The sequence below is a fragment of the Phasianus colchicus genome, chromosome 7 (genome assembly GCF_987193195.1).
Source record: "Phasianus colchicus chromosome 7, bPhaCol1.hap1.1, whole genome shotgun sequence".
Classification (NCBI taxonomy): domain Eukaryota; kingdom Metazoa; phylum Chordata; class Aves; order Galliformes; family Phasianidae; genus Phasianus; species Phasianus colchicus.
Window position 1 is genome coordinate 24,419,073 of NC_143442.1, and position 13,767 is coordinate 24,432,839.

Here is a 13,767-nt window from a genome sequence, read left to right on the forward strand (position 1 = left end):
GTAATGCTTACTGTGATGAGAATTCTCTCACTGTTTCTTAATATCTGCATTTATAGCTTAAAAGGTGCTCTGATTTTTGATGGTGTGAGTTTTGTTAGGTGGTACTGGAGATGGTTGGGAGGGAGCAGTGTTGTCCATACAGCTAACACTTGTTCTCAGAAGAACATGTAATATGATGATGAAAACATTTGCTTCATTGCTGAAGTGAATGTTTAGTCCCTCTAATGCTGTATAAAGGTTTTCAATACATTAAATGCCTTTCTCCACTGTGCTGGAGAAATAACTGAGGAGTTATTTGTACGATGTAGTCAGTTCTGAATGGTTACTTCTATCAGATTGAACTGAAATTCTGAAGAAAGGCCACCATTATTTTAGTGTGTGGTTTTGTTGTTGTTTTGAAATGTTGGTAGACAAATCTAGCTCTGTTATATTAGTAGCATTGCAAAGCTTAGTAAAAGGATTCATGAATAATGGGGGTTTTTTTTGTTTTGTTTGTTTGTTTTGTTGCTAGGTAAAGATTTTTTTTAAAAATACCAAACCTTTTTGCTGCTAAACCCAATAAAGTAAAAAATTCCTAATTATTCCTAGCTAATCTTTTAATACAGAATCACAGAATCACAGAATCACAGAATCACTAAGGTTGGAAAAGACCTATAAGATCATCCAGTCCAACCATCCACCTGTCACCAATGGTTCTCATTAAACCATATCCCTCAACACAACATCCAAACGTTCTTTGAACACCTCCAGGGTCGGTGACTCCACCACCTCCCTGGGCAGCCCATTCCAGTGCCTGACCACCCTTTCAGAGAAGTAGTATTTCCTAATATCCAGCCTGAATCTTCCCTGGCGAAGCTTGAAACCATTCCCTCTAGTCCTATCACCAGTTACACGAGAGAAGAGGCCGACCCCCAGCTCGTTACAACCTCCCTTCAGGTAGTTATAGAGAGCAATAAGGTCTCCCCTGAGCCTCCTCTTCTCCAGACTGAACAATCCCAGCTCCCTCAGCCGCTCCTCATAAGGCCTGTGCTCCAGACCCCTCACCAGCTTTGTTGCCCTTCTTTGAACACGCTCCAGGGCCTCAATGTCTTTCTTGCAGTGAGGGGCCCAGAACTGGACACAATACTCAAGGTGCGGCCTCACCAGAGCTGAGTACAGGGGAACAATTACTTCCCTACTCCTGCTGGTCACACTGCTTCTGATACAAGCCAGAATGCCATTGGCCTTCTTGGCCACCCGGGCACACTGCTGGCTCATGTTTAGCCGAGCGTCAACCAACACCCCCAGGTCCATTTCCTCTACACAGTCTTCAAGCCATTCCACCCCAAGCCTGTAGCGTTGCTTGGGGTTGCTGTGGCCAAAGTGTAGAACCCGGCATTTGGTCTTATTAAACCTCATCCCATTGGCTTCAGCCCAGCTCTCCAGCCTGTCCAGATCTCTCTGTAGGGCCTCGCTACCCCCAGGCAGATCGACACTTCCAGCCAACTTGGTGTCATCTGCAAACTTACTGAGGGTGCACTCAATGCCCTCATCCAGGTCATCAATAAAAATATTGAAAAGGACAGGCCCCAGCACCGACCCCTGGGGAACACCACTCGTGACCGGTCGCCAGCTGGATTTAGCTCCATTGACCACCACTCTCTGGGCTCGACCCTCCAGCCAGTTCCTTACCCAGCCAAGAGTGTACCTGTCCAAGCCACGGGCTGCCAGCTTCTGCAGGAGAATACTGTGGGAGACAGTGTCAAAGGCCTTGCTGAAGTCTAGGTAGACTACATCAACAGCCTTTCCCTCATCCACCAGGCGGGTCACTAGATCATAGAAGGAGATCAGGTTGGTCAAGCAGGACCTACCCTTCGTGAACCCATGCTGGCTAGACCTGATGCTCCAGTTGTCCTGCACTTGCCGCGTGATCTCCTTCAAGACAATCTGCTCCATAACCTTCCCTGGCACCGAGGTCAGGCTAACAGGCCTGTAGTTCCCCGGGTCCTCCTTACAGCCCTTCTTGTAGATGGGAGTCACATTGGCAAGCCTCCAGTCTTCTGGTACCTCACCAGTCAACAAGGAGCGCTGATAGATGATGGAAAGCGGCTCGGCTATCACCTCCGCCAGTTCCCTCAGCACTCTCGGGTGAATCTCATCCGGCCCCATGGACTTGTGACAGTCCAGTTGGAGTAGAAGGTCTCTGACCGTTTCCTTCTGAATCATGGGTGGTTTAGTCTGGTCTCCAGCCGAGACCACCTGGTCGAAAAGTGGAATATCCTGAGGATAACTGGTCTGACCTTTAAAGACAGACGTAAAGAAGGCATTCAGGACCTCTGCCTTTTCTTTATCCTCAGTAGTCACATTCCCGGCTTCATCCAGTAAAGAATGGAGATTCTCCTTAGTCCTCCTCTTACTGTTGATATATTTGTAAAAGGATTTCTTGTTTCTTTTTATTCCAGTGGCCAGGTCGAGCTCGAGCTGGGCTTTCGCCTTTCTGATTTTCTCCCTGCATATCTTAACAACTTCTCTGTATTCTTTCTGAGTTGCCCGTCCCTTCTTCCACAGGAGGTAGATTCTCTTTTTCTCCCGGAGCTTCAAGAATAGTTGCTTATTCATCCACGCCGGTCTCCTTCCCCGCCGGCTCATTTTGCAGCTCAGGGGGACAGCCCGCTCCTGCGCCTGTAAGACTACCTTCTTGAAGAGCAACCAGTTGTCTTGGACCCCTTTACCCTCTAAGACTGAATCCCAGGGGACTCCCCCTACTAGTCTTCTAAACAGTTCAAAGTCCGCCCTCCGGAAGTCCAAGGTAACAGTTTTGCTGTTCTTCCTCCTGGCTCCACCAAGAATTGAGAACTCTACCATCTCATGGTCACTCTGTCCAAGACAGCCCCCAACCTCCACATCTTCCACCAGACCTTCTCTGTTTGTGAACAGCAGGTCTAGCGGGGCAGCTCCTCTCGTAGGCTCTCTCACCAGCTGCATCAGAAAGTTATCCTCTATACACTCCAGAAACCTCCTAGACTGCTTCTTCTGCGCTGCGTTGAATTCCCAGCATATGTCAGGGAAGTTGAAGTCCCCCATGAGGACAAGGGCTGGCGACCTCGCAGCTTCTGCCAGCTGCTCATAGAACACCTCATCTGTCTCCTCATCCTGGTTCGGCAGTCTATAGCAGACACCCACCAATACATCTGCCTTGTCAGCCCTTCCCCTGATCTTTACCCATAGGGATTCAATCTTATCATCCCCAGCCACAAGCTCAGTAACATCAAAACACTCCCTAACATACAGAGCCACACCACCACCCCTTCTTTCTTGCCTATCCTTCCTGAAGAGCTTGTAGCCATCCATTGCAGCACTCCAGTCATGGGAGCAGTCCCACCATGTTTCCGTAATGGCGACTAGGTCATAGTTTGCCTGCCGCACCATGGCTTCCAACTCTTCTTGTTTGTTGCCCATGCTGCGTGCATTGGTGTAGATGCACTTCAGCCGAGCCCCTCGCCTCATCCCTAATCCCATTGCCGCTCCCCCAGGCTCATCTCTAGCAGGCCTGGTTTTATCCCCTACCCCCTTCATATCTAGTTTAAAGCCCTCTCTACAAGTCCTGCCAGCTCTTGGGCAAGGATCCGTTTCCCCCTTCGAGACAGGTGAGACCCATCAGCAGACCCCAGGCCAGGAGCCGAGTAGACCGCCCCATGATCAAAGAACTCAAAATTCTTACTTTTGCACCATCCTTTCAGCCATGTGTTTATAAGGTGTGTTCTTCTGGTCGTCTCAGCGTCCTTCCCTGCCACTGTAGGAATACAGGCAAATACTACCTGTACGCCTGTTCCTTCAACTAACCTCCCCAGTCTCCTGAAGTCATTTTTCATAGTTCTCAGGCTTCCGTCAGTGACCTCATCACTGCCAGCCTGGACTATCAATAAGGGATAATAATCGGAGTTGCGAATCAAACTAGGAAGTTTCCTGGAAATATCCCTGACTCGGGCCCCAGGGAGGCAGCACACTTCCCTGCGGGTGGGGACAGGCCGACATATTGGGCCTTCTGTTCCTTCTAGAAGGGAGTCTCCTATGACTATTACCCTCCTTTCTTTTCTGGAGGAGGCAGTTATTAAGCGTGGAGCTGGATGCCTCCTCTTGGGAACACTTGGAGGCAGTTCTCCCACTTCACCCTCAACCACCGCACCCTCCAGTTTCAGGGCTTCAAACCTATTACATAGAGGCACCTGGGGAACCGAGGTAGGTCGGGATGGGGGTCGCCCGCATCGCCGAGCTGGGACCTGATGCCATTCCTCCTCTGCCCTCAAATTAGCTCTCTCATTTCGATCGTGGCAAGGGAGAGGGTCCACTGCTGTTTGGGGGGTGCAATCTCTCTGTCTTTCACGCAGAGAGTCACACCACCAGTCTATCTCCCGCTCGCACTCTCTGATGGCTCTTAATCTCCCTACCTCCTCCCTAAGCTCCACCACCAGGCTGAGAAGCTCGTCCACCTGCTCGCACCTTGCACAAGTGGCATCCTTCCCATTCTCCCCTGGCAGCAGCAGGCTCAGGCACTCCCTACAGCCAGAGACCTGAACTGCTACATTTCTTGGCAGGCCCTGTGTCTGGGTCGCCACAGTCCTCTTGGGGGAAGCCCGCCGCCTGGTAGAGACCATGTTTGAACCTGCGGTCTCGAGGTCTGTCAGTAGGAGAGCTGATCACCTGAACAAAGACAAGGACAAGGCACTGATGTGTCCTGCCACAAGTCACAACTCCCACACCAGCTACTGCAGTAATGTATGAGCAGTGTGGGCTGCGTTCACACTCTGACCACCCTCTCCGGTGTCAAAGGCGGGTAACACCTCGTTCTCACCTGGAGCGATATGTGGGCAGGAGCCGGCTCCTGCCCTCCCAAGAGCTGCTTTTAAATTCCCAATGAGCAGTCAAGGTCAGGTACAAGAGATAAGGGCCAGCTGTTTAAATTATACCGCGATTTGGGCCAGCTCCACCCCTGCTGCCTCAGCAGCCCGCCCACAAGCTGCCAGCTCCCGGCGCCGACCACGTGCTTTTTGCTGCCTTCAAAACCAGCCCTAAAAAGAGCTTTTTCGTCGGCTTCTTTGCTATAGATCCCTTCCCCAGCGCAGTCTTACCTGCTCTGAAGCTGGTCTCCTCAGCAATGAGGATACAGTATCCTGCAGGATTAAAACTTTACTTTTGCTGATTGATTTGTTGGGTCCCTTTAAAAATTACAAGAGGAGATTAAAAAGTGTCTGTTTTACTTCTACTCTAAGAAAGAGGCTGCTCAATATTTGTAAATATGCAGAATCTTTTGTGTGAGGAAATATTTGAGTTTGAATCTTTCCCCACAACTTCTGGGAATTTCAGCCTTGTTCATCTTGAGACACCTTTGCTTTTCCCTTGAGGTGAACTTGTGATTATCAGGTATTTGCTGTCTGCTGCAGCTGTAATGCAGCAGAACCACTATTGGAAATGATGGAATACTTTCCACATGCCTGTTTGTTCAAATCAAACATGGTATAGCTTGAACTTTCTAGGTGCTTCTGAGTGCTATCGCAGTAAACGTCGCTTGTTGTGTGCAGTGGATGGTGAATTGGATTGTTCCATTGAAGGCTACCAAGGAATTCCTTCTGAGATAAGTGTCACTGATGTACTAAGGGAAATAACTAGTTGAGCTTTGATTAAATACACAACTCCACAAGGAATCTGGCTTTGTCTCTGAGCTGTACTGTAAAAACAAGAAGTTTTGTCTCTGAATGTGGTAGCCATGTGGTACTAGGTTTTACTCCTTACTGCGAGTCTACACAAACTCCACGTAAACTAGGGAACAGTAACTTCACCTTTTATTAGGGTAGCTCAATTGCAGTTTTGGAGATAGCATTTGAAAGCTGTTTTGCTGAAATGCCAAATATTTTTCTACTCAGAAGCTGCAAAGAAACCTACCTTTCAGAGATGAAAGAAAAAAATGTGTTAAAACAACATTTAGTTTGTTTTGAGCCAAACAGATTGTCTTTTAGTTCAGTCTTTTAAACCAGACCATTACACCAGTGATGTGAAAACCTGTTTGAAAACCTGTTTAAACACTGAGGTTTTTAGTTTTTAAACGGCAAGAAAGTTTCTCTCTGAAATACCTTCTACCTGAGCATATGTGAAAACATTATTCAGCTGACTTTCAGTCCTGCCATGTACAGTTTTTTTCTCTGATCATAAGTTGAATTTTGCATTGAAATGGAGCATATCACAGAATGGGAAGAAGTGAGATACATCGAAAGTTATTTAAAAACTGATGTGATTAAAATGTGAAGAAATAAATATGAAGTCTCATACAAATGCATTCATAAGATATTAAAAAAAAAAAAACAGGCTATTTCAGAGGTTTCTGAGGCTGCAGTGGTTCATTTAAAAATATGCATTGTGTTCTGTAAAGTTGCATAGTCAACAAATGTAGTCGTGACATGCATTTGTATTTAGTTTACTGAGAAACTTTAACAGATATTTATATGTGGGTGCTTATACACAGAAAGGAAAAAAAAGTAATCCAGGAGCCCATGGGACCTTAGCAGGAGGACATTAGGACCTGTGAAGTTTACAGTCTTAAAGCAACTCACAGAAACTAAAATCTCCTTTCCTCTGACTCCTGTTGCCATGAATGACTCCATTCATTTCAGCAAATTTTGATAGAACACAAAGGAATTGCAACATGTGCAAGTAATAAAACTTCCTGTTCAATAATGTTAACTCTTCTCTCCCTAAGCTTTAGCATATGTGATGGCATCGTTTTAAATGTAGAGAAAAGGTAGGGTTAATCTACTGACTTTGGATGTATGTAAATTTATATTGGCATGAAACATTCAACAGAGAGGTGGGAGAGTTTTCTGTATCCTTTCCAAATGGTATTGCTGCTTCCTATTCTTCATTCCTCCACTCTTCCCGGAAAAGCTTTTCGTCCTTCATTTCATCTTCCAGTTCTCTTTCCATCTCTTTTTTCCTGGTTTATTTTTGATGCTGGTTTATGCTGTTCTTCTTCAGTTCTGTGACACCTCTTTCTATTCATGCTCTGCTGTGTTAATGTTAATGGTGCCAAGTTCAAAAAAAAAAAAAAAATTAAAAAAAAAAAAATCACATAAGCAAGCTAGTTTTTTTTCACAAGTACTGTAAGTCACTTCAGCACAAATGCCTGAGACTTGGCAGCAATAGCATAATAGTTAATTGAACATCTTAGTGGTAGAAAAAATAAAAATTGAAAAGTATATGTATTTTGGATTACTCAAATGCATGAGATATGTAAACAGTTCAGATGAGTGCCTTGTGCAGAGTATATAATGTGTCTGTGATTGAATCAGATTCATTTTAACTAATATAATGTTTTTCTTTGGAAGTCCTCCTCCTAAGCTTTCTTCACTGCCCTTCTATTGTGGATCTCTCTAGTCTTTCCCTTCCTTTGAGGTCTGATGCCAACCTGATAATTGTGAAGTTCACAAGCTTTTACAGAAACTCTTGTAACATTCCTTATTTTCTTGTTAAAGAGAAAAGTCACAGCACATGCTTTTATGAAAAGAAATAAATCTCAGATTATGCCAACAATACCAGTAGGACTCCTAAATCACAGAATAGCAGTGTCCACAATTTTATTACACCCACAACTGTCAGTTAACCTTGGCAATGAAACAACAACTTTCTTCAAAGCATAGGCTACTTGGTATGTCTCAACTGCAATTTTGTCATTGGCAGCAGGTTTGGATGTTAAATACACGAACAGTGCTAATTAAAATATGGACGCTTAATTCTTAATGACTGTTCTGAACTGGCAACACTACCCCATATGGCGACATGGTAATTGTGACTAGTGGGACTGTCAGGCAAAATTTTGGAAGTATCTTTTTCTTACCAGGCCCTAGTAATGGATAACAATGCATGTAAAATACATTGCAGTACTGCTTCACAATTGTGCTGCAGATACTAGCAGCCATGATGTGGATCCTTTTAATTAACCAAGAACTCCTTTTCTTGTTTTCCCTTTTGCGGGGGGGGGGGGGGAGGGGCTGTTTCAAAATAATTTGCATGTGCAAGAAAAGCAGCAACATGTAATTAACACAGAAGTACATGCATCTTATGAGCTACTCACAAAATGTAGTAAGTGGAACAAGAAATCGGTCAGTTAATGAACATGAAGATTTTTCTTTTTAAAGATGAGGTACTCTATGATCTGTTTCTTACATTAACACCTCTACCTAATACTTTTTATTTGTTTGTTTATTGCAGGATGGTCGCTTGCGAGTAAATGATCAACTTGTTGCAGTAAACGGGGAGTCGCTTCTGGGCAAATCAAATCACGAGGCTATGGAGACACTGAGGCGCTCCATGTCCATGGAGGGGAACATTCGCGGGAGAATCCAGCTCGTAGTTCTACGGAGACTGGAGGCACAAACAGAGGTGAAGCAATAAATGTATTTATTAGATGAATGGTTTTCTAGTTTTAGTATTTTTGTGTAGAGGAGATGATAGCCAAATTCATGGCTGCTGAGAGCTTATCCTGGCAGAATGAATTCCTGACTTCCTAGAAACACAGTGCTTCTGTTTGACATCTCCTGAGCTTGCTGTTCCTGTTGAGGCTATGCTAAAGTTTCCCCTTAGTTTGAACAGAACAGTTTGCTGTTCTGATAAGCTTTAAAACAAAAGTAAATGTGATCCTAAGACAGATGAGTGGGAATTAATGTGTTGATGTAGTTTTGACTATCTGTTACTTCCTCAGAGGCAACAGTTGAGATACAGTTTGTTTGAATTCTTCTGTTCTTATTTGTAATCACGATCAATATCCTTAATGTGACTTGAATTTTACTTCACTCTTGCTTTTTCAGTTTTGTTACTTTCATTCACTCCCTATTCTTGTGTTTTTAATTGCACTTCTTTTTCTTCCTTGCATGTGCACATACACGTGCTCTTTCTCCATCTTTTTTTATACATGAACAGATGTGTATGTGTGTATAATGGCTGCCCTAACTGCTTACCGTAGTTGTAGTTTTAACCCTTAAATAAACATTTTAAGAGTTTTGATATCTGTTCCTTAAAAGTATGTATTAATTGATTTGTGGTATAAAGTGTAAAAATTCCACTACAGAATTCCAAGAGATTATTTTAAGCTGTTTATTAGATAAATATTTCTGAAACGTTTTTAAATGTTGAGGACAATCCCATTTTTTAAGTGTATTTGCATAGAATATAGCAGGGGAAGGTCCAGAGCCTTGTAGCCATTAGTAACTTAACATTTTCCTTCTAGGAGATGTATTTGATTTGCTACCATCACTGATTAAGAATTCTGTTTAGAAGAGTACTACTTGCTGAACATTATGCTCTTTGTTGGGAGAATACTTTGCATAGGATTCTCTGTCAATCTTGTTAGGAAAATATGAAAAACATTCATATGTAATTCTGGAATATTTTATAGGAAAACACATTTTTACTTTCCAGTATTTTATATATAGCTGCATTGTACAAATGCTTGTTTCATTCATTGTAAATTTCTGTAGCATAAGATAGCTCATCATCTAATAAAGCACACTTTTGCAAGTTTTCTTCATTTAGCAATAGTCAAATTTGGGGGGAAAAAGAAGAGATCATACAAACTCAAAAACTGCAATACACTCCAAGCAAACATCATATTGACCTAATAAAAATGAGGCTGCTTTTTATAGATAAGTGTATAGTTCTGTATATTATCCAGATGTATGAAAAAAGTAAATCATCTTGACTCATGCCCTATGAAGGATGCATGATGAGGTCTTGATTGAATCAAATTCATTTTAGACAGAAATTAATTTTTATGGGTTAGTCTTTAGGTTCAATTGTAATTCCATTTGAGTCTGGAGACCATAGCAGAAGTGCGTTGTTGCCCATTCTTTTCTTTCACCAAAACAGCTTCCGAAGTAGTGCATCTCAGCTTGGTAGAAGCAGAATACATTTAGAAATGCATTACTGTTTTTATTGGTCAGGACACTAATGGAGGTCTTCCAAGACAGCTATATTTTATAAGCTGAATACTCTAAATAGGTTGGTTACTGATCAGTTGTTGGGATATTGATTGTGTCATTTATCAAAGAGCTGGAAAAGCAGATTTGTTGTTGTTAATTTAAGGCTCCTTATCCTACTGGGTACAATCTTGACTGTTGCAAGGCTTAGTTTAGCTAGTAGTACTCATGAGAAAGTAGTATTTGTGGGCTTTGCTAAATGAGACATCTTACATAAACTAAGGAATTTCCAGTAAGGAAAAGAACTGTAATTGTTAGTGTGCTGTGTTTGGATGTATTTCTGTACCAAGGCTCAAAATAACCTTTTCAAAGGGCTCACGGTGCACTAACGAGGGGAGAATGTTGCTTGTGCTGCCTCTGCACCGAGACTAGATTTGTAGCCATATTTTCACCGCAAGCCATCTCTATGTTGGCTTGTGTTCTGTGCTGAGGTTCATATTTTGTCACTTAAAAAAAAAAGTTATCCAAGAACTCGAAAAGCAAATTACAACTGATTTGACACACACTCCTTTCTCATGCACTGGTTTGGCACTTTGATGGTTTTCACTTGCCAGTGCAGTGGGCATCTTGTATGGTTGTACCAATAAATGATAGGAGTTAGATACACGTACTTCTTCTGTGGAACAGCTATGTAGTTAAAGGAATGATATACTTAGTGTAACATTTACTGGAATAATGTACATGCAGTTCAGAATAGATGCCAGTTGGGTGCCCCTACAAAACAATGTGTATGGGAAAACTATAAAGGCCATTCTGAAAACTATCCATAATATTCTTCTGTGTGGGTTTTCTGTTTTCCCTGAATAACGAGTACAGAAACGTCTTTCTGAATCTGTCCCAGTTTTAGAAACTGTGATTTTTTTTTCTTTTGAACAACTGCTCAGGAGAATAAATTAGGCGATCTGGGGGTGGGGAGTGCCACAGAAGAAAAGCTGACTAGAGGTGTGACAGGAGTTTGTTTAGCTGCTAGCCAGAAGACCTGCGCTTGGGAGTTTGGTGTAACTCCTTACTTGCAAAACTGCTCTAGTGTGTGATCATCAGAACATATGTACTCAGTCTCTGAGAGAAGGATACCAGCTGGCTGGCAGAAAAATACCATTGGCATTGCCTGTGTTCTTGTGTTGACAATGTCACAAGCTGCCCTCCCAGATGGAGAATTTGAATGAAGCCAGTTGTGGGTCAGAAAGAAAACACTCCTCGTTTTTTGTGCATCGCACAATGATTGTTAGTGCCTAGATACTGTCTTATTTCATGATCAGCAACAACAGTCATTTTGAAGATGTCTTACAGTGTAAGCGGTGCATTTTACATTACACTGTTTCTGCACTGCCCATAGTGATGACAGGGCTTCTGTACTGCAGAACATTTAATTTTTTTTATAGAATGTGTGGTTCTGTTTTTTTTTTTCCTTAGGATCGCTTGGACCAGGGTGTCTGTCAAAAATCAGCATGTGATGGGAGTCATAACTTTGCAGCTGTTTCCCGACGCAATGGTGCTGTTCTTCAGCAATTTGTAAACTGTGGCCCTCAGGAAAGAATACAAGGTAGTCTTAGATATCGTTCTGTGTGCTAAAATAAAGTGCTTTTTATCTTTTTTTTTCCCTTGAAATCCAGAGCCACTAGAAAAGCATTTAATTAGAGTAAGTGCATACTATGTTACTTTGAGGCATGAAGATACAGAGAGGCTGGGAGAGCTGACTCAGAAGTTGTGAATTAGATTCCTGGCACAATTTCCAGTTTAAGTAACAGTTTCTAGCTCACTGCCCCAACACGTAAGGTTGGTTAAAAAACAAATGATGAGTGCAAAATATATGTTGTCAAAATGTTTATTTTCTATATAACTTTAATGAGTTCAAAGATTTTTTTTATTGAATGGTTAGATTTATGTCCCATGTTATTATCAATTAAATGAATTTATACAGAAGTGTAATATTCATAAAGTATGCTTACTTATTTTTAGCTAAAAGGAAAAAACTGTTCAAAGGTTAGAACCTTTAAACCCCAATTACCTACAATTAAGTTGTTTAAAAAAATGTACAAAGAAGTTATGCATGTACGAGTATAAGCAAATGTACCAGTAGGAGCTTTGAAGACTGCAGTTTTCCCATTATCTTTCATTTCTGATTGCTTTCTGTATATCTGTCTGATTTGTACCTGACTCAACGAGATGCTAAATAGTTGAAAAATTTAAATATTTGAGGTGATCTTGATGCTTTTAAAAATACTCTTGTCCTTCAAACCAAGCACATGCTTCATGGTTAAATTTATGGCAGAGGAAAATAGATTTCTTTGTAGTTGAATTATGCCTGATTTTTCTCAGTAAGCAACAGTGGAACCTGTGTGATCTGCAAAAAAGTAATTTCATATATGACTACAATGACTGCTGGGGGGACCTTTTAACCTGCACTGTACAGCTCATGAGAAATTCCCAGGTAATCCAGGAATAAATCATTTTGTGTTCACGTCAGTGTTTTGAAATTGTGACTCCAGGCAAAGGATGGCAGATTTAGACTCAAGCATTGTAAAATCTCAGATCTTTTGGCTTAGCTCTACGTTGTGTTTCTGTTGTTGGCGTTCATACTGATTCTGTAGTCAGAGAAAAGGGTCATCCTTAGAGCTAGCCTGTCCTGTAGAGTTAGCTGTTGCCAAAGGATTACAAAATAGTAATGACCTGTGAAGTCTTTCTTTAAAAATGAATAAGCAACTGCTCTGGTGCCACCAGTGCAGGTTAGTGGCAACACATAACCTGTCACTTCAGTGAACTTTAAAACAAAATTTGTGGAAGATCTTTTTAATGAAGGTTGTCCAACTGTAATCAGAAAATCAGGATGAGTAGCTTGTATCACATTCATAAACAGTATTTTCAGTAGACACTGTTGTTTTAGTTAAAGTATAATGTAATGGTATGAAGGTATTACAATATTTATTTTAAGGACTTATGATTATTGATTTGCCTAAAGACTCAGAGAACTACTATTCTGAAGAATTTTAAGAACAATTGGTGATATTTTGCGTGTATGTTTTTAATAGTTTTTCTTTCGGTCCTGTGATACGTACAACATCAGACCTGAGCCTGTCATGCAATGCAAAACATTAAAAAAAAAAAAAAAAAAAAGAGTTTCATATTTTGTGGAAACAAAAAAAGAAGAGCTGTGGATGGAACGCTGAACACTCAAGTTCAGATTTGTTTTCAGTTGTTCAGTTAATAATTTATTTTTAGAGGAGTAAAAAAGAAGATTGTCAGTAAATTTGATTTATTATTATATTTTCCTGAGTAGAATGTAAGTGAATTCAAAAAGCAGAGAAAATCTTTTTTTTTTTTTTTTAAGCATTTTAAAGAGGAAAAGAAGGAGGAAAAAAATTGATGGCCTCAGAAGAAAGGGTGTGGGACAGAAAGGATGCTCTGCTGTGCTGCTGTGGGCTATCATCAGGGAAGGTTTAGCATGGTTGGGGCTTCTGTGAAGGGACAGTAAATGACAAAGGCTCTTCTAGCACTGCTGGGAACCTACTGGAAATATAATTTTATTGAGCTTTCTGTAAAAGATTTGGCATGTGATGGGTAAATTTTAAGTGGGCTTGATGAAGAATCACACAGGCTCTTTCAGCTGAAAGCATATCTGAGATAGGATTCTAATCTGAAATTTTTCAGGTGAAAGAGACTTTCGTTCTACAGTAATCCTGTATTGTAGAAATATTTCTCTGACTTTGAAGCCATAGTATTAATTACTGGAGAGCTAATCTTTTTGCTTTTCATGTCAGCCTGTCAC

General features: G+C 41.6%; 1 protein-coding gene across 7 annotated transcripts in view; it reads left to right on the plus strand.

Moving 5' to 3' along the window:
* The window catches only part of PARD3B (par-3 family cell polarity regulator beta), a 373,510-nt gene that overhangs the window by 177,195 nt on the left and 182,548 nt on the right, over positions 1 to 13,767 (plus strand). For all 7 annotated transcript variants that reach the window (XR_016468331.1, XM_090144157.1, XM_090144152.1 and 4 more), the window contains 2 exons: positions 8,239 to 8,409; positions 11,415 to 11,544. Coding sequence is in view for 6 of the 7 variants with exons in the window: in XM_090144157.1 (XP_090000283.1) it covers positions 8,239 to 8,409; positions 11,415 to 11,544 (301 nt within the window). In the remaining variant the exon portion in view is untranslated. The remainder of the gene's footprint in view (positions 1 to 8,238; positions 8,410 to 11,414; positions 11,545 to 13,767) is intronic.